This window comes from Leptodactylus fuscus, chromosome 6, assembly GCF_031893055.1.
Source record: "Leptodactylus fuscus isolate aLepFus1 chromosome 6, aLepFus1.hap2, whole genome shotgun sequence".
NCBI classification, from domain to species: domain Eukaryota; kingdom Metazoa; phylum Chordata; class Amphibia; order Anura; family Leptodactylidae; genus Leptodactylus; species Leptodactylus fuscus.
Window position 1 is genome coordinate 71,562,987 of NC_134270.1, and position 20,930 is coordinate 71,583,916.

Below are 20,930 nucleotides of genomic sequence, written 5' to 3' on the forward strand. Positions count from 1 at the left end.
GCAGAGGAAGCTGAGTAGACCTTCAGAACGGAGTCCACCCTACGATCCAGAGGGTCCTGAAGATTTAAACCATCTTCCAAGGGCACCAGGGTTCTGCGGGACAGCTTTGCTACGGCCAAATCCACCTTAGGGGTAGGCCCCCAGGAATCCCACTGGGCAGTGTCAACAGGAAATAATCTCTTGAAAATCCTGAAAAGCGAATGTCCTTTTTCTGGCTGTTTCCACTGCTGCGCCATAAGGTCGGTCAGCGTGGCGTCCGCATGGAAGGCAATATGTCCCCCAGAGGCAGACGTGGAGGCTTCCCCGTCAACATCTCGGCCCACTGTAGACCGGATGGACTTCAGCAGCCTGCCCATTTGTTCATAATGGAACGCAGGTCTGCTGGAAATGACTGAGTCGTCCTCGGAGGACTCCTCCTCTGCCACCCGCAGATGTTCCAAGGGGGGGAGAGACGAGGAACGATGCTCAGAGCATGGTCTCTTGGTGAGCTGAGACAAGGTGGAATGGATCCCCTTGAGGGAATCATCCTGCAAAACAAAAAGGAGAGTACAAGCAAGGGAAAAACTATTTACCCAAGCGATGCCCAAACTCACCATCTCCTTGACCCAGGCCATCATATCTCTGGCAGAGGGCTCCACAGATGGAGGACCTCTGCACCCGCGACAACGGGCCCACTCATAGCCTGAAAATAATAGGCAAGTTATAGGACCAGTAGTACCCCGCACGGAACAACCTTTCAAGCCGCTACCTACCATCAGGGAGCGTGGTGTCGCAATCGAGGCAGGAAAGATGTTTCCTCTTGGAAGAGGTTTTCCTCCTACCATCCCCAGGAGGGGTAGTAGAGGATGACATATCCTACAGAGAGATAATAGACCATGCAACACTGTCACCATGACATCATACCAGCTTTAAAAAAGGGTAGATCTTACCAGGTCCTGTAGACCGGACAGCGGGGTGACGGATCCCAATAAAGTTTGCAAACTGGCAAAGAGTTCAAGATCAATGAACACCACAATCGCACGCCTTCAGCAGATACTGCAGGAAGGTGTCTGACACCAGGCCAGCCAGCCTTTTAATTCTGGCCGGCTGGAAGTGGGCGGAGCCACAATCAAAGCAGGTGAGGCAACCTGCCCAGACAACTACCCCTGTAATCAGGGGTCTGCAAAGATATACATTCCCCCCCACCCAAGAGGCCCTTAACCCAGGCACTTACCCCCACATCTTCCCGTCTTTTCTGGCCTTTAATAAGGCCTGAATCTCCCCTGAGCGAGCGGCCGCCGGCGCCAGGCCGTTGTCATGGCGCCATGATACTTCCGGCGAAACCAGAAGTGCGCGCTTACAGCGGCCGGCGGGGAACAGGATACACAACAGTGTGGTTCCACCCGCCGGCAGTCCGCGCGGCCACCAGAGGCGGCATGCGGAGTCCCCGGACTCTCACCAAAATGTCAGGTAAGTCACAAGGAGCGGGGGAAGCGGAAGAGAGGGGGGAGGGGTGGATAGAGGGGGATAGCCACACATGGCTAAGAAGCACCTTCCCCCGCAGGGCACAGAAGGTGACAAGAAGAAAACAACCGCTCAGGAGGTGAGTGATCCTGCTGAGCTTCTCTAAGAGGACACAAGTCCTCCCACCTGTCCTCTGTCCACACAGGACAGAAAAAAACATGCAGAGGGGAGGTTCTTGTGCCCTCTTATAGGGCCTGCCATGCATTTCATTGGCTAATTAAATATCCGCCTGTCCTACCAGCACACAGGGGCAGAAATACCCCACATTATGCCGCTGGTACGGACGACAGGGAACTGTCATTCACACCCCCTGCCTTACATTTCTTTAGTGACACTGATTGCACAGGAACTTTTTGTAAAATTTTCTGATTATCCAATACTATGTTGCTGTGGCATTTGCTGCCATAAAGGGATAATTTGTGGTGGCTGGCATTTTACAAATTGTTCATTTATCAACTGAAGGGCAAAACACACTGAGAGTTTGCCACATTTTTTTCTTGAAATTCTGTATTTGTAACTCGTTGCTGTGGCATTCGCTTCCACTAAGGGATCATTTTTGGCATTTTTTAAGCCACTTCTTCATCACTTTTAAACCAGGTACACAGCCATAATTTTTTTTTAAAAAATAACACAACAGTTGCACTCATGTGCCCAATGACTGTCCATGTCCTAACTGGCTACCAAGTGTTGTTATCATCAGATAATTCTTTTACATTCTAGAAAATATTCCACATTTCCTTTTAACTAAGCAGTTTATATCCAGACCTCTGCTTTCCACCATACTTTTTTTTTTAGTTAATTTTTCAATTCTGTACTTATCATTCATTCATCCCTCCAATGATATGGTGCTGTGGCATAATAAAATATAAATTAATAGTTTTTGGTGGCTTTTTATATATTTTTTTGTAACTGGCAGGCCAGGCTCACTGACAGTGTGCCACATTTTTTTTCTTGAAATTCTGTAATTGTCACACATCCATCTCCAACACTACGGTGGCAGCTTGTTTTTTTTTTTTAAATAATAAAAAAAGCCAATTCTTCCCTTTTCAATTGTCATGCAATTCAATCGAGACCGCCACACTGTTGACATCATAATAATCAAATTTTAAAAAAATAAAAAAAATAAAAAAAAATCCATCATTGCATCTTCCAATAATAACGTCAAGTTGGTGTGGCATTCTGCTCCCACAAAGGGATAATTTTCTGGGGACACATTTTTGAAAGCCATTTCTTGTACATCATTTTTCAACCAGGCAAACTGACACATTTTTTAAATCACTGATATATAATATAACTGCAGTGTTTATATGAAACAGACACAGGCAAATATTTTCCCCCTAATTTTTGGTGGGTTGTAAATGTTAACCCCTTCCCTTTTCATTTTTGACTCCCTGCTTTCAAAACCATTCCAATTTTACAATATAAAAAGATTTCAGTGGGTTATTTGAAACTAATATAGAACATTTGGCTGTCCAAGTGATTTATTATAATAACCCATCGGAAATATTTTAAAAAAACAGCGTAAAGTATCAAGAAATATTACAAAAAGAGAAAATTGTAAGAATGTCATTTATTTCAGAAATCAGAGAAATTTCACAAATCTGCCATAACAGCTGTATTGTAAATAGAAGTAACTATTAATCACAGTCCAACAGTAATTTTTGGGGGTTTTTTTCTGCTTCAGTCCCCACCTCTAACAGAGCCATAATGGGTTAATATTACAATTTTACAAATTTAATATTGCACTACAACCTCATGGGGTGAATCATTTTGCATTATGTACATCATATGTAAACATTAACTATACTTTTTTTTTTTTTTTTTACAAATATCCTTCATTTTCAGTTTAACCTTCATTTTTACAGTGCTTTGGCATGAAAGTAGTTAAAAAGGAATTCCTAAATTAGAAAACCATGCTTGCTTTCTCAGGTCCTCGCGTTGTATGTGGTATGGCAGCTTAGCCTTATTCACTTCAATGAAGCTAACCTGCAATACCGCTCACAACCTTTAGACAGAAGTGGCAATGTCTCTGGATAAAAGCAAGTTATTCTAATCCTGTACAATCCCTTTAAAGCGCAAGCCTTTACCATACTCACAACTGAGCAATCTGTTGGTAGTGACACAGTGCAATACTCCTTAGGGAGCATGCAAATAGTGCATGACGTCAAGATACGTAGTTTATGGGATGGCTATTAACAGGCCTGATATACACCCAGATGATGCGATTACTCCAAATTTTCCCAATGTGAGATGTTACATCAAACCATATGGTCTCTTTGGTTGGCTCTGCCAGTAGGTGGAGGAAACTTTAAGAGGAAAATAGAAAATCTTTACAGTACTTTCTACTATTAGTAAAAAATACTGTTTTCTACCAGCAAGGGTGTGGGGAGAGACAGCCTCTTATAAAATGATACAGAGTTTAGAGCAGCAGCTTTGGTAATGTTTTCTTAGTGGGAATTGATATAGTTACATCCTTAAATTGAATTTCTGTATTCAAAGGGTGACCACATAGTGAACCCACTCCCTTCATCCCCACTACCACTACCACTACCACTGTGATCACCACTGTGGTATCCAGAAGGGATTCCTTCATCCTCAGAGCATGTGTTGCACCCACACTGTGTTGCTTCATGCACTGTCTTGTGGACCTTTGTGCCATCTGAGCATGGCAATTCGAAAGTCTTGGGACGAGTTTCTGTTACAGAACAGCAGCGACATTGAGAAACTGGGGTCCAGAACTTGCTATACTTTGTGCTGGAGTGGCAGTATCCACTACAAGAAGATAGTATGACCTGTACAGAAAGAATAAACAGTGTAACAATGATGTGGAAATGTGAGAGCACAATTATTAAACAGTGAATAGTAATCACAATAAATATAGTTAATTTAAGAATGATGTTTAGCTTCCGGTTACCATAGACTACATAACTACACATCACTAAGTCTAATTGTTATGTAATAGGGAGTTCACACTGCCATTATTTATTTCTGCTGCTGTCTTCTGTCATAGGATGATAGCAACGGACATTAAACTGTCACAGAGATTGAACGCAGATTGATTCTGTGGCCGTTCCCATTGATACTAATATAAACTACATGATGGAAGTAATCTTCCATCATGTTATTTTACTTTGGTAATGGAAGATACAGAAGATAAAGCAAGATACATGCATGACTTTATCTTCTGTTATAAAAGTAAACAAAAATGATAGAAGATAGCTTCCGTCATGTTATTTATATTAGTGTCAACGGGAACGGACACAGGATCAGTCTATGACCATTCTCTGTGACAGTTTAAAGGGATTGTACCATTAAAATCTCTTTTTTTGTCGATAAGATGTCAGAATAGCCTTTAGAAAGGCTATTCATCTCTTACCTTTAGATGTGATCGCCGCCGCGCCGTTCCTTAGAAATACCGTTTTTTACTGGTATGCAAATTAGTTCTCTCACAGCGATGGGGGCAGGCCTCAGAGCTGAAAATGCGATGGGGGCGTCCCCACTGCAGCTCAAGAACACGGTTCTGCGACACCTCTATCTTCGGCTGGATCCTCCCCTTCTCTATCATCTTCCTCCTGTGTCACCTCCGACGCCTGCACAGTTGGCTCTGCCAGTGAGACAACAGCAAAGCCGAGTGCAAATGCCGTCCGGCGGCCATTTTTGAGAGACCGCTCCTGCATTGAACTACAAGAGCAAGAGCGGCCTCCCAAAAATGGCCGCCGGCCGGCATGCGCAGTCGGCTCTACTAGTGTCTCACTGGCAAAGCCAAATGCACAGGCGTCTGAGTTGATGCAGGAGGAAGACGACAGAGAAGGGGAGGATCCAGCCGAAGATAGAGGCGTCGCAGGATCGTGTTCTCGAGCAGCAGTGGGGACGCCCCCATCACATTTTCAGCGCTGGGGCCCCCATTGCTGCCAAAGAATTAATTTACATACCGGTAAAAACCGGTATTTCTAAGGAACGGCGCGGCGGAGATCACATCTAAAGGTGAGATACGAATAGCCTTCCTACGTCTTATTCACAAAAAAAGAGGTTTTAATGGTAGAATCCCTTTAATGTCCGTTGCAATCATTCTATGATAGAAGACAGCAATGAACATTAGTAATGGTAGTGTGAACTCCTGCTTTTACTTACACTAGGGCCCACACATACACGGCTATATGACAGACCATAAGCTGCTATAGGGCCATTATGAACCTAAACATGCCTCTGATTTTATATGTTCCAGCTATATATGTTCAAGCATAGGCTGTATTGCACAATTATTTTCCTATCACATGTATTGCTTCTAGGAAGGATAACGGTGCCTTATAAAGGCACCATATGGTGGTACAGTCTTCATGATTCCATAATACATAATTATGGGGACTCAATGTGACCCACTGTTTCAGCTTTAATAAAGTAATAATGTTTGTAAAAATTATAGTTCATTTATATTGTACTGCACTAAAGATTATACTGATAGACTGTACAAGGTGATCTGGACTATGACATCACATATCTTACCATACCATAGATTACCATATATACGTATTACATTTAAATAAAGACCATAGGATTAACTAAAGTGTATGAAGTGATTATACTTACTTTGGCGCTACATTTTCCGGATTTTATATTCACATGGATGGGCACAATATGGCACTCATCCCTCTTTCTCTCTGGAATTGAAAAGTAAAGTATATGATGAATTTTAGAAGACTTAGCAAGCAAGGATAAGTTGTACGTTTGTAAAATGTCAAGACTGAACTCATAGGATTGTTCCTGGGTTATTTGTCCTTCAGAGCCAAGCTAAACATGTTGGGTTTTAAGTCTTGTTTTTATATGTGTCCAAGGATGATATATCTGTCTCCAATTGATCCCAGTTATACTTTCACAGACTGGGGCCAGAAGGACAACAAATTCTGTCTCTAAATGTTTTATGCTAGATGCTTGGTATATTACTTCTGTCTGTCTGTCTATCTTAGAGGTCGGGAAAGAGTGTGGGGTTTAAGAAGTTCATTCCAGTAGCTGGGGCCTAAGCTGTTTTGTGGCTTTAAAGATCAGCAAACATTGTAAATGTTATTCCCTATTTTATGGGCAGTTATGTTATAGAACTGGTATGGCAGAATTTAGTTAGGTTCCCCAAATCTTGGGATCTGCCTCATTGTTTGCATGCCTCCAAATCTTTAGTATCATGGAGGGTCAGGATGATTGGTTCCAGCTGGACAGAAGACAGGGTGTCGCACTCTGATTTGTGTGAATATCTTCTGCTCCTTCACAGTATCTCATTTATTTTAGAGTAACAAGTTTCATAATCGATGACTATCATCCAATCAGATTTGCAGACATTACAATGTATAACTTAACCCTGAGTGCGGCTCTATTATGGATGTGTGTGAGGCCAGATCCTTCTACTTTTCATGTCTGCGGGCACTCCGGTTCTAATGCGCAGGCAGAAATGAAGGAAGTGATGTTTCGTGCCCTGAATATTTGATAAGTTTGATGGGATAGGTAGTATTGGTGACGTTCCATTTCCGTTTCTGGAAACAGGGAAATGGAATGTCGCTGGAAAATCAGAAAATGTGCCTGGTGCAATCACTTAACTGCCCTGGCGATCTGGGCAAATATACGATTTTTATTAAGTAAGTTAGAAGTTAGGCGGGGGGAGGTTGTTTAGTTCAGGGTTAAATTATCATTTTATCCCAGACACCTCCTTTAATTTTTAGACATTATCATATTTCATATTCCGCAAATGTCCTTATCAGGGGCATGACAGGGTTGTTTAGGTTTGAACCCAGCTCCAGCATTTTAGACCAATTGAAGACAAAATATCTGATACTATCCGTAGATAATTTTCTGATCCTACTAAAACTGGTTTAAAGCCAATAATATAATGTCTTGGGCAATGCACGTCTCTACAGGAATCTGATCAGGTAGGGTCTGTATAGGTGGCTATTGACACTGAATAACTGTATATGATCTTGTCTCATGTTTGTTTCACCCTGTGGCAGTGATGGGATGAAAGGGTGCAATGTCCCATTGGAAAAAATTAATCATAAAGACTCAAAAAGAAACAAGTTGCATGACTTTTTGTTTCCTTACCACACTTCAGCTTGGGGCAGCACTGCTTGCTCTGTTGCACTGCTACTAACTGCTCATCATCGGCACAAGCTGGTATCGTGTCGCAAGAACACTCTGTTTAAAAAAAAAAAAAAAAAAAAAAAAGAGTTTTTTTTTAATTCATACAATAACGGTAAAGGCAGGTAAAGGTAAATTCAAAGATAGGTATTTCTATGTTGCAATTGTGCATTCTCTGTTATTACTAAGGAGATGTTCACCCTACCACTATAGATGTGCGTTGCCTTCATCTGTCATAGTATGTGTGCTCTATCTGCATTATTTCAATTAATGTCTGTTCTAATGGACATTAATAGTGTTAGCATGACTGTATCCTTAGGCCAGGGCCCCTTGTGGTCCTGCAAAGTGGATCCACACATTGCAGAAAAACACGCGAACTAGAAATTCTGCTATTTCCAAAACCTTTTTTTTTTTTTTTTAATCGTAGTATGTTAGCTATACCTACGGAAACACTGGTGGTTTCTCTATAGGTATAATTGAAACAGAAAGTCTGCAGAGGAAAACTCTGCGACCTTTCTGTGAAAAGCGCTGTGAGAAAAACCGCAATGCATTTCTGCCTCGTTTTTTCGCCACATCGATTTTTCCCTGCAGCGTGCAAAGTACTAAGAGATACCACAGACCCTAATGGCTTGTGCTTTCACATCGTACACCCTCTGTCCCATGCTTAGTCCCCAAGCCTATGGAAAGGCAAATTCACAGAATGCTGCTTCACTGAGGTTATTGTTGGGCAGTATTATTTAGGTAACATGCCTGTAGTATTATTTGATTATTACTAATATTTGGGCACGATATGGCACACCAGAAACACAGGGTCAATAAAAGGTATCCCTGGCTAGCTGTGCCCTGCCTCTACTTTGCCCTATTTCCTACACACATACATATATGTATACATTGTGTGTTACACTTACCACATGTCTGGATTGGGCAGCATGGGTCAGATGGATTTATGCGAGTAACCAATTTCTCATGTTCTTTGCAGATCTTCGGTGCGCAGACTCTGTTCACACAGGTAATCTGTATATTAACAAATCATAAGAGCATAGAAGTCAGAAACGCCACTTATTGTTATTATTGCTGATATTGTTTGTTATGAGGTAGCAGGAAATATAGATATCTTACACTCCGACTAGTGGTGTGGAGGATCGTTGTAGAAGGAAGTTCCTGTAAAAAGTCATAAGAGAATACAAGTCAGTATGAGGAAATCTGCAAATTACCATGAATCATTTACGCCATCTAGTGGACAATAAAGCAAGATTGTTGTTTTAATTTCTGCATACTGTATTCTCCAGGCAAACTAAAATCCAGAAGGACTAATAAGTACGGTATAGCAAATATAAAAAAGAATACCACCTGGATAATGGCAAAACCTTAGTTTCTTAGGCTTTATGAGAGACGTAATATCCTTATAAGGCTACATGTCTAGGTGGACATAGGCTTTATGAGAGACATAGTATTCATATAAAGCTATGTTCACATTAGTGTCTGATGAAAATTGGCAGAAGAAAGGTCTTGCATGGAGGAATTTTTCCTCCGACGGTTTCAGTTTTAAAATGACGAAAACCCTACAGACCCCATTATAGGCAGTTGGGTTCACCGCGTTTCATGTGTAACCTCTGTTTTATCAGTCCACATATCAGTTGTTTGGGTTCCACCCAATGGACTCGAACAATGATGCCAGTACTAGTGTGAACCCAGCATAATATACATATCTAATTATTACTGTGCATATCCTAGTATCAATTTACTTACTGGTGGAGGAGTAGGAGGGATTGCTGAAATGAAGAAGATAAGTGTTGTCAATGTGAGATTGCTCATATATAAAGATAATACATATAGTATTGCCATATACCAATGTGCGATAGATGATGCTAAAACTATAAAGTTGTGTTCAGTACTTACGACATTCATAGGTTGGACAGCACTCCCTGTCTGTATTGATACTTGCAAGTGGGATTTGTCCATTGCAATAAGGTGGAGGATGGCATGGTTCACACTCTATAAGGTGAAGACAGTAAACCAATTTTAATAAAGTTCTTTTTGAACTGTTCACACTCAAATGAGCAATACATATCCTAGAACTGGGCTTCTCAAACTTTTTCTACTTGGGCTGTTCCAGTCCATTTGTCATGGACTTGCCAGGAATGAAATACTACAATGAAGTGCCAAACAAACACCACAATGCAGCTCAAAATACCATGTCAGCAGCTCCAAACACCAAAGTCCAACAAAAAATATATGCCTAGTTGTCCCAAATACCACAGTACAGCAAAAAATACCTAATGAGAAGAGTCAAACTCCGCAGTATAGCATCAGTAGTAGTAGAATTGCCCCCCAATCTTTGCTTCTTCTAATGACATTTACAATCTCCCCTTTATCATCTCTTGCCCATTGGCAGCCACAACTTCCCCCCCAAAAAACTTACAAACTTGAAGCAAATGGATCCCCAATTCCATACCTCCCACACTGTGAGGCGCATCATCACAACAGAGACAAAAGAGAGAGGACATAATTGAAGAGCCCTGTATCTTTAGCATCAGTGATGATACCTCTGCTTGAAGACTCCAGCTGAACTGCTCTTGGGTGAAGGACCTATGGACTCTTGGTAACAATGTTATCACAGGTCATTCAGTCTTACTAGCCACGGAGACTTGATAATGCAAAGCTGGCATTCTGAGAACAGTTTCGAGTCCTTGCTTTGAGCCTAAGCTGACACTGGTAGGGCCCTTGACTGCACCAGACAACAAGTTGCGCCTCACCAGTATGGCCTGCCTCATAGTTTGAGAAGCCAAGGTCTAGAGCACTGGTCCCCAATCTGTACTTCTCCAGCTGAGAGACATTGGTTGGGAACCACTATATTGACATTAGTGGACAACATGCCCTTAGTACTAGGTTGCTTACGGCATTCGAAGTTTCCACAGCAATGGTTCTCCCAGCCAACAAACACTAGGGTTTCTCCTTCCTTGGTGCACTCTTTCACTGTACACACAACGTCACTGCACTCTTCCTGTAATGATATAGTTATGGCCATGACTATTGATCAGCAGACAGACCTTAAATGAAACATGACTTAGTAGGAAGCTGAAGATTATACTTACAGGTGTTGTCAAAGGAGATGGTGTTGTTGTATATTCTGTAAAAACAAAAATCGGTCTGAATATAATCTTCATTGTTTGTTTCATAAAGATCACAAATACACCATGGAGAATTCATGGAACTCTAAAGATTATATTTTTTCTATAAATATATGAATTTCAAACTCATGAAGATGGCCTACTCCCTGTCCCTGACCACGCCCACTTTCCAAAAGTGGCGAGACCATAGCACTGATTTATAACTATATTTCACTACTTTTCTGCATAGAAGATTTGATGATTTTTTTTACTTTTTTTTTTTTTTACCCAGAAACAGCACTTCTTTTGTCTATAGGCTATGTCTTGTATTGCAGTTCAGCATCATTTACTTAAATATGACTATTTGGGCTTGAAGCAGTGAACGACATTAGTACTAGGGTGTGAAAGACGTAAATCAAAGGTTATTCAAAATATTCAAGTGGTTAAGGAATAAGTGGCCAAAATCAGATTGTATTTCATATAATAGTATAAAATATAGTCATCATACTATATTTTCTCAGTTGAGACACACAGGATACATTTTCTATGTATTAAAGGAAGTTAACAAATGAATAGCCACTACTTACTGCATTCATAGATGGGGCAGCACTCATTATCTGGGTTAGATTTCACTATCACTGTTGCATCTTCATCACAATTGGCAGGGTCACATTTAGCCTCAATACAAGGCTCCTGGATGAAGGGAAACAAATATTCATGTAAGTAACAGGATGAAGTCTGTTAGGAATAAGTTAGCCTATGACTAAAGGTTAAGTTAGTTAATATGAACATAAAGGGAAATTACCTTTGGTGGTGTAGGCTGTAAAATAAGAGAAAAATATTACAATTTGATGAAGGAAGGTGTAGCAACCGAAAAACATCCCTCACTAGATTAAAGACTACCGTATTTTCCGGACTATAAGGCGCACATAAAATACTTTGATTTCCTCAGAAATCGAAAGTGTGCCTTATAGTCCGGTGCGCCTTATATAAGGCTTGAAGCGGTGGCACGCGAGGAGTTAAGCGGCGGCACGCGAGGAGTTAAGCGGCGGCCGCTGGCAAAGTCTCCATGCCGCTTCCATACATTGCAATGGGAGCGCGCTATTCAAATAGTATTCGTTCATCTCTAACTATTTGAATAGCGCGCTCTCATTGTAATGTATGGAAGCGGCATGGAGACTTTGCCGGCGGCCGCTGCTTAAAGAGATTCTACTAGAGATGAGCGAGTACTGTTCGGATCAGCCGATCCGAACAGTACTCGCTCAACTCTAGATTCTACCATTAAAAGAACCTCTTCCCCCTAACCACGTCGGAATAGCCTTAAAAGACTATTCGTCTCTTACCTTTCCCATAGCCAGCGCCGCCTTCTCCCTGAGCTGTGTTCGCGCCTTCCGTGTCGTCTTCTTTGGGCCTCATGGATGACGCATGCGCAGTCGGCTCTGGCTGCGAGAGCCTGTTAAAGCCGACTGCGCATGCGTCATCCATGAGGCCCAAAGAAGACAGAGACGGAGCTGCGGAAGAAGGCGGCGCTGGCTATGGTAAAAAGGTAAGGAGATTATTCCGACGTGATCAAGAAGGAAGTTCTTTTAAAGGTAGAATCCCTTTAACTCCTCGTGTGCCGAGCGCTTCCATTCATTTCAATGGAAGCGTACCATTGAAATGAATAGAAGCGGCTGGCACGCGGGGGGTTAAGCGGCCGCCGGCAAAGTCTGCCGGCCGCCGCTTTCAATCATATAAGGCGCACCGGACAGCGCTGCGCCTTGTAGTCCGGTGCGCCTTATATATGGACCTAGGCAGGACTATAAGGCGCTCATGGGTAATGCGCCTTATAGTCCGGTGCGCCTTATAGTCCGCAAAATACGGTATATGTGACATGTCTAAGAAATCTAACCTGCTCTACAGTTATTCTCATTGGAACCTATAGAGACTTTGCATTACAAGTCATATAGCATACAGCCATACAGAATTTTTACAATTCCACTTATAATGTAATTGTTACCTTTGTTATTATTGTACACACATATGGTGTTTTAATTTACTTTACAGAGGCGGAAGCCAATATATCTAAAAGCATCAACCTAGGAAAGCCCTTCAAAGGATGATTTTCAAATGGACTTTTGCTGCAAAAGTAGGAGTGGTCTATTCAAGTGGTGTGCCCTTTATAAAATATAAATATACTGAGATCCCATATAGCAATATTGGGCCTCAGACGGTTATTAATTGTATTCATTTTACTGTGTGGTTCATTATGGTTATTGTGACACCAAATATGTCTGTTATGTTCTATCTTTTGTGACTGTTATTTAATAAAGTATATTTAATTTCATTCTATAATGTTAGTAATTCCTAAAATATATGGTATATAATCTCATTAAATATATATATATATATATATATATATATATATATATATATATATAAATAAACTTTATTTTAAGTTTTATTCTACTGTTTTTCCATTTGGTCTGATAGGAGTTTTGAACCCTGGATGATGATATATGTAAGTCAGCAACTCTACTGCTTGAGCTACAAGTTCCATTAATCTTGTGCTTACTTAGGCTACATTCACAGGAGGTGCAAAGAAGCCATAAACATTTTTTCAGTTTTTATGACTGTTTTGTATTCGAGGGGTAGCTGTTTTCACAGATTCCCCATACATTACGTTGTATGGAGGGGTCTGTGAAAATGGGCATAAATAGAACATGGCCTATATTCTGACAGTCCAAGCCAATGATTTGCAGATAAATATTTCAAGCGTATGACCAGCATGAGGGCAGTCTAGGGTAGAGGGAGGGGGCAATTACAGATAACTAGGGTAGCTATATTTCAGCCTTTAATTTCTTCAATTAAAATAGTATATTTCTTAAAAACATTATGGGAAATACCTAGGGCAGGTAATATTTGCTGTTATGGACATGAAAGTATGACTAACAAAATAGGAAAAGGTAGAAGGAATATATAATAGGCATAACATTTGTGAACTTACCTTTGGTGGAGGGTGGACTGTGGAATAAAAACAAACAAAAGGACATTAGTTTATAGTAAATCTATTAAAGGGAACACTAGCACAGTGCACAGATGTGAACTTAGCCTTCCCCCTTTCTTTTTAGGAGTCAAGTTAAAGTTTGCTATATTATACATGTAATAACACTGGCAATATATATTATATACATTTTAATATAATATATTTCTGAGTATACAACTGATGAAGTTGAGGATATATCGGTGCAGATTTACTAAACTGTCTAAAAAGAAAACTGACTAAGTTGGCCTTATCAGCCAGTTCCAGCACAACTTTCGTTTTGTATTTTGCTTCTGGGAAAATGAAAGCTGAGGGCAACTAAATTAATTTTTCTTTTACACAGTTTAATAAATCTGCCCCATTGTCTAGCCACCCTAGATATGGGGAATTTGACTTACGACTAGAGATGAGCGAGTAGTGTTCGATTGAGTAGGTGTTCGATCGAATACTACGTTATTCGAAATACTCGTACTCGATCAAACACTACTAGCTGTTCGAAGTTTAAGGTTTGATGCAGAACCAGAGTTGATTGGCAGAATGCTATACATTTTGCCAATCAACGCTGGTTCTTCTCTTACCTTTCCGAAGTCTTCTCCGCGCTGCGTCCCCACGTCTTCTTCCGGGTGGAATTCACTCTGCCTAGGCATCCGGCCTAGGCAGAGCCGACTGCGCATGCGCGGGCATGCACGCGCATATACGCGCATGCGCAGTCGGCTCTGCCTAGGCCGGATGCCTAGGCAGAGTGAATTCCACTCAGAAGAAGACGCGGGGACCCTGCAACGGGAGAAGACTTTAAGAAGAATCCAGCCCGACCGTCACTCATGGACTTGGTAAGTATGACTTTATAGAATGTTGCCTACCCCTGAAACGAGCATTTCCCCCCATAGACTATAATGGGGTTCGAAATCCGTTTGAACAGTCGAACTGTGTGCGGCTGTTCGAATCGGATTTCGAACCTCGGACATTTTAGTGTTCGCTCATGTCTACTTACGACATTCAAAGGTCTTGCAGCATGGGTCATCTTTGAAGACTTCAACCAAGGTAGAACCTGCTGCACAAGTTGGAACAGTGCAGGTAACGTCATTGCATACTCCCTGTGATGGAAATACATGAAAATAGAGTCTTATTGATCTGTATTATATTATACTACAGTGGAAACTTTTATGGTGCAAATGAAGAAATTAAATGAATCATTTCATGAAACAGTTCTCCCTATAGAAAACTCAATATTCAACAAAATACTTAATCCATTTTAGTTGTATCTATAACTACTAATGTTATATTGGAAGAAATTGCCATGCAAGAAAAACTTTGGTTAATCAGCCTGTTACAGATGTTGGCGGGAAGTCATACCCTTGTTGTAGTAGTAGGCGGTGTTGTTGTGGGAGTTCCTATAAACAGAATAAAATAAATTTATTTTATTAAATTACAATCTAATTCTTGTACTAGAATTTAAGAGATGACATTATTGGTAACAATAATATGCTCAATACTATAGATGGTGGAGTCACTTATAGTCACATATCTTTTGGTCACTTACGGCATTCATATTCAGGGCAGCAGTAGCTTTCAAAGTCTTGGGTTCTGACTGGTGGGCTTCCATCTTTACACACAGGAGGGGGATCACATGACTCTGTGCATTCTGTAATGAAACACAATGTAAGCTGCTATAAGTACATTCACCATGTAAATCTACAGTAAATCATGAATGAAAATTATTAGAAGTGAAATTCGGTCAGAATCAAAATCATATGGAATTACTTGGAAATGAAGATGAAGAGTCCATAGATTTAGAGCCAGATTAAGGTTGGATGGAGAGAACTCTTCAACTTTTGACAATGGGAATCTATCTGACTCCCTACTTTCATGTAAAGGAGGAAGGGCAGCATATGTGCTTGGCCTACTTCATACACTGTAAGCCTATGGGAACAGTGTTGACAAATGAGCTAGTAACTCGCTTAAACTTCAAGAGAGCTACAAGCGTGCATCTTGACACATCAAGGACCACATTTTCTATATAGGTGTTGACCCATGGTGAGCAATTTACAGTATACACTATCCATATAAATAGTGACAGTCAAGAGGGTAAATAGTAAATGAAGGAGAAAATAAGTGGATTTTGCAAGGAAGCTAGGTGGTGGAGGCCTAGGTTTTCAAAGTTTTGAAGGACCCCACACATGTGTCCCATTTACCCTCCCTATAAACAGAGATATATAAACGTATTACTCTTGATAATTGTGCATATAGTTTTGCATTTCATCCAATTTTCATTTATGCACCAATTATTGGCTTCTTAATTATTACAATTTATTGAATGATTAGTGGAAAAAGGGTATAATTTTTTTTGCCTTAGGCCAAATGGTGGAGATTTAGATTCACAAACTGGTGAAGGACTCCAGGTATGTGTCCCATGTACCTTCCCTATAATTAAGTCTTGCATTTAGTAAAGTTTCATTTTGGAGCCACTTTAGCTATTTCATACAGGATTTCATAGAATGACTTACCACACGTTTGACGTGGACAACAGTCATTAGCCCAGCCGGTGATTTCGACAGTAGCGCCTTGCTTGGCACATACCACAGGTTCACAGAGCACATTCTTACAGGTATTCTGGAATAAAATGCATCAGAAAAGACAAGATTATATTAGCTGTTTAGGTGGAAGTGTATATATTTATTATAGACAAATAAATCCCTTCATTATTTAACATCACCAAAACCTAAGCTGGTATTGCCTCCACAGATATCCAACCGGTTAGCTTCCACATAAATATCTTTTTTTCCTACCAGCTGTTGCCTAGTAGATGGTTTACTATACTATCACAGGTGGTGGGTATGCATATTCAGTTCACTAGCAAGAGTGCTTAGGAACCCCAAGGGATATAATGGGACAACCGTGAGCAGGGTCAAAGGTAACAGGTTTTGCTGTTAGGAATAACTTGAAGCTCCTGGGACTGAGTGGACAATCTATAACAAGGTCACCCAACTATCACACATCAAATATAATCCTGGTCCTTAAATATGGGCCTGAGCACATCTATAACATTTGCACCCCTATTGCTACACCTTTGTTTGCTTTTTAGCATGTATATATTTTCTGAATATAGCTTTCACAAATTCTTCAATAATCCATGCATTCTTAATATGCCATTTTATATTACATTTTATATACTGTATTTAGAAATAGATGCAACATTTTCTTAGTACATATCATAGTTTGTATAATCTCTCTGTAACTTACACTGGGAGTAGTGCTGAGAGGAGTCTGTAAAAAACAGAAACGTATTTTCAGCAAAACAAGACAGGATTACAATGTGGGCTTCATCTTACACAAGACTTGCCAAATAACATATGATATTCTTCCAGCTTCATATTTTCAGTTTTAAATATGTTATTTATAAATTGTCACAAGATGCCAAACAAGTCCGAGCTGGGGGGAACAAGGGGTCAGGTAACATACCCAATGTGTCCCATAAAGCATGAAAAACCTAAAGTACCCCATTAGTAGGGTTGAGCGATCGTGTTCAGAAAAAAATCGGATTCTGATCGGCGATCGAGAAAAATTCACGATCACGATCGGAATCCCGAACACGATCTTTTTAGGTGGGATCGAGATCGCTACTATTTCCTACAATGCTTTGCTTAGCCTTCACACTGAGTATATAGTGTATATTCAGTGTGAAGGCTCCGCTGCGGATCCATAGGAATCAATGGAAGCAGCCGACACACAGACTTAACCCTCTGCGCGCCGGCTGCCTTCATTCATTCTAATGGGAGACTAAACTAACATCTCTAGTAGCTACTTACCTCCAGAGATGGCTGCTCCGGTGTTCTTCGCCTCGCTGGCCCTCCATGCTGCTCTTCTCGCCTTGCTGCCCCGCCTCCCAGGTTAGTGTTTAAAGAGCTAGGAAGGCAGGGCTTGTGGCTTAGGAGAATGTGGGCAGGTACAGGGCGGGGAGACGTGACGTCTCCCCTCCCAGTACCCGCCCACACTCTCCTAACCCGGGAGGCAGGGGGCAGCGAGGCGAGAAGAGCAGTGTGGAGCAGCATCGAGGCGAAGAAGAACACCGGAGCAGCCATCTCTGGAGGTAAGTGGACACCAGGGGGGACTAAGTAGCCAGAGGATTAAAAAAAAAATCTCTGGCTACTTAGTGATTCACTACACAGCGTGGATTCTAACAATTAAAGCGTTCAATTGTTAGATTCCATGCTGTATAGTGAATAGGATTGCTTTTAAAATCCGATCTCCGATTAGTAAAAAAATCCCATTGACTTGCATTGGGATCGGAATTGGGATCGAGATCGGGTTCGAATGAAAAATGATCGGAAATCGGATTTTAAAATCGATCCTGAAAAGTCAAGATCGGCTCAACCCTACCCATTAGCCATACAGCATAACTGGATGAATGAATGAGCCTGACTAGTTCTATCTCCGGACTGGCATTTCAAAAGTGGCAGTGACTGGACGTAACTGTACATAATTGTTTAGTTTTCATAGGGCACTGTTCACATGGTACAAAGGTATGATCTGCCTTGCCCATGGTTAACTATGTCAGTTTAACTACAAGCCATAGTGACATCTATAGATTAAAAATGGTATTACACAATAGATATGAAATAGATCCTCCAATGAATTTGCCCTTTAAGGTAAATAGCTTGTTATTGCCTTTACTGGTTCAACAATTATATAATAATCTAATCTAATTAATACCATGCATATCTAGTATCAATTTACTTACTGGGGGAGCAGAACGGTTTGCTGAAATAAAGAAGGAAATTGTTAATCATAAGTTTCTCATTAATAATATAAGACATATAGTAATATTATGTACAAATGTGCAGAGGATCATGCAAAAACTGTAAAACTGTGCCCAGTACTTACGGCATTCATAGCTTGGACAACACTGAGTGTCTGTGTCGATTTTGACAATTGGCGTATCCCCATCACAATAGGGTGACGGTTTGCATGGTTCACACTCTGTAAGATCAATAGAGGAAAACCTTTGTAATCAAGTTCTATTTTAACAATTCACATCCACAATAGATGGTCTATAGCGCTGATTCCCGATCTGTACCTCCACTTCTGAGAGGCATTGGCTCTAGACCTCTATATTAGATGATTAATGACAGCATGCCCCTAGTAGTAAGTCACTTACGGCATTCGTAGTTTCCACAGCAATGGTTCTCCCAGCCAACAAACACTGGGCTTTCTCCTTCCTTGGTGCACTGTTTCACTGTACACACAACGTCACTGCACTCTCCCTGTAATGATATAGTTATGGCCATGACTATTTACCAGCAGACAAACCGTATGAGACATAACTTAGTAGGAAACTGCGGATTATACTTACAGGTGTTGTGGTTGTCGTAGGAGATGGTGTTGTTGTATATCCTGTAAAATCAAAAATCGTTACGAACAAAATCATAATTGTTTGCTTCATAAATATCACAAATAAATGGTGGGAAATCCAATGATATTTTCCATGATCTGTAAGCAGAATAATACACTGGAACATTTAACAGAATTGACTACGACACCTCTTATGTCTATATACTGTGTCTGGTGTTGCAGTTTAGCCCCATGTAGAAGAATGTATACTTGAGATGTGATACCAGACATGGCCAGGAAAAATAGTGGCAGTAGGCTCATCCCAGGCAACTATTTAATCTGAGGGCGCAAAGGGTTAAGTCACCAATGCCATTCAAGATATCCTAGTAGTCATGAATATATTATATTTTCTCAGTTGGATGCATTTGTCGTGTATAAAAAAGAGGTTAACAAATGAATAGCCATTACTTACTGCATTCATAGATGGAGCAGCACTCATTATCTGGGTTAGGTTTCACTATCACTGTTGCATCTTCATCACAATTGGCAGGGTCACATTTGGAGTCAGTGCAAATCTGTTGGATGAAGGGAAACAAATATTCATGTAAGTAACAGAAGAATGTCGGCTCGATGTCAAGTTAGTGAATGCTAACATGAGGGAAAATTACCTCTGGGGGTGGTGTAGGCTGTAAAATAAAAGAGAGACATTACAATATGATGAAGCAAAATAACATGTTCCTTATCAGATGAAAGCATAGATGTGCCTTCACTATCCAGACAAATCCAACCCGACCCTCAGGTATTGTCAATGGAAACTACAGAGACGTTCTGGTGACAAGTATTATTAGCATATAGCTTTGTGCCTACCAGAAGTGATGATTCTTAGGCCCAGTCACCGTCTATACAGAACTTGTCCACTTATTATTGTTACCCTTGTTATTATTACACACACAGGATATATCAATAGGATCTAATAGGTTATAAGGTAACGGTATATTATATAGATAGTGCTACAGTCAATGACTAGCGTTAAAGGGATTGTTCTGTTATGGACACTATCCCCTATCTACAGACAGGGAATAAGTGTCTCATTATCCCAATGTCAGGAGGACGGAGAAATGAAAGTTCCCTTAAGGCACTCCATTCACTTCTATGGGGCTGCCGGCACTGTAATCTATGGCTGCATCTACAGCCCCATAGGAGGGGATTGTCAGTCCCCTGTCCTCTTGATCAATGGGGGACCCAGTGACATGTGGATATTGGCACAACTCCTTTAAACTCAGTTTAAGATCAGGTTTCTTTTGATTTGGAACCCATTAGTGTGTCACAGTCTGGACTCTGGAAGACAAGTCAACCCTGACTGTATAAAAAAAATCTAATTTATTTACAGGGGTTGTTTTGTACAGACATTTCCAGTCCTTTTGCCATATGCTTGAGACCACTACATCTGGTAGATCTAGCCTGCCATCTACTGCCATCTACTACTGCTTTCCTCCTGCAGGTGCAGTATAAGACCAGCCTGAGCCTCGCCTTAGCCTTGGAAATGGACAAGGACAGCTATACTTAACCCTTAAACTTCTTCAATTAAAATATTTTTATTGCTAAAAACACTATGGGAATGAAATTAACTATTTGATACCAAAAAATCTAACAGAATGTTAGCTATAAAAGAGAGACAAAATGAAACATGTGTGGACTTACAGTTGTTGTATGGGACACTGTGGGAGAAAACACAATAAATGGACATTAGTTCATAATACATTCTATATGAGGTAACATCAGCAGAAACCAAGGCTAACCATCCGTCATATTACGATAGGGAGGATATAATATATTTAGCAGGTACAGAT

At 40.8% G+C, this 20,930-nt stretch overlaps 1 protein-coding gene across 1 annotated transcript in view; it reads right to left on the reverse strand.

Moving 5' to 3' along the window:
- Positions 1-3,075: 3,075 nt before the first annotated feature.
- Positions 3,076-20,930, reverse strand: part of LOC142210010 (uncharacterized) — a 99,331-nt gene continuing 81,476 nt past the window's right edge. The window contains exons 49-60 of the mRNA XM_075279041.1: positions 20,758-20,798; positions 19,749-19,766; positions 19,553-19,655; positions 19,103-19,143; positions 10,519-10,624; positions 9,520-9,615; positions 9,370-9,392; positions 8,740-8,781; positions 8,529-8,634; positions 7,585-7,677; positions 6,091-6,161; positions 3,076-4,295 (exon numbers count right to left, since the gene is read on the reverse strand). Coding sequence (XP_075135142.1) covers positions 3,978-4,295; positions 6,091-6,161; positions 7,585-7,677; positions 8,529-8,634; positions 8,740-8,781; positions 9,370-9,392; positions 9,520-9,615; positions 10,519-10,624; positions 19,103-19,143; positions 19,553-19,655; positions 19,749-19,766; positions 20,758-20,798 — 1,058 coding nt within the window. The 3' untranslated portion in view covers positions 3,076-3,977. The remainder of the gene's footprint in view (positions 4,296-6,090; positions 6,162-7,584; positions 7,678-8,528; positions 8,635-8,739; positions 8,782-9,369; positions 9,393-9,519; positions 9,616-10,518; positions 10,625-19,102; positions 19,144-19,552; positions 19,656-19,748; positions 19,767-20,757; positions 20,799-20,930) is intronic.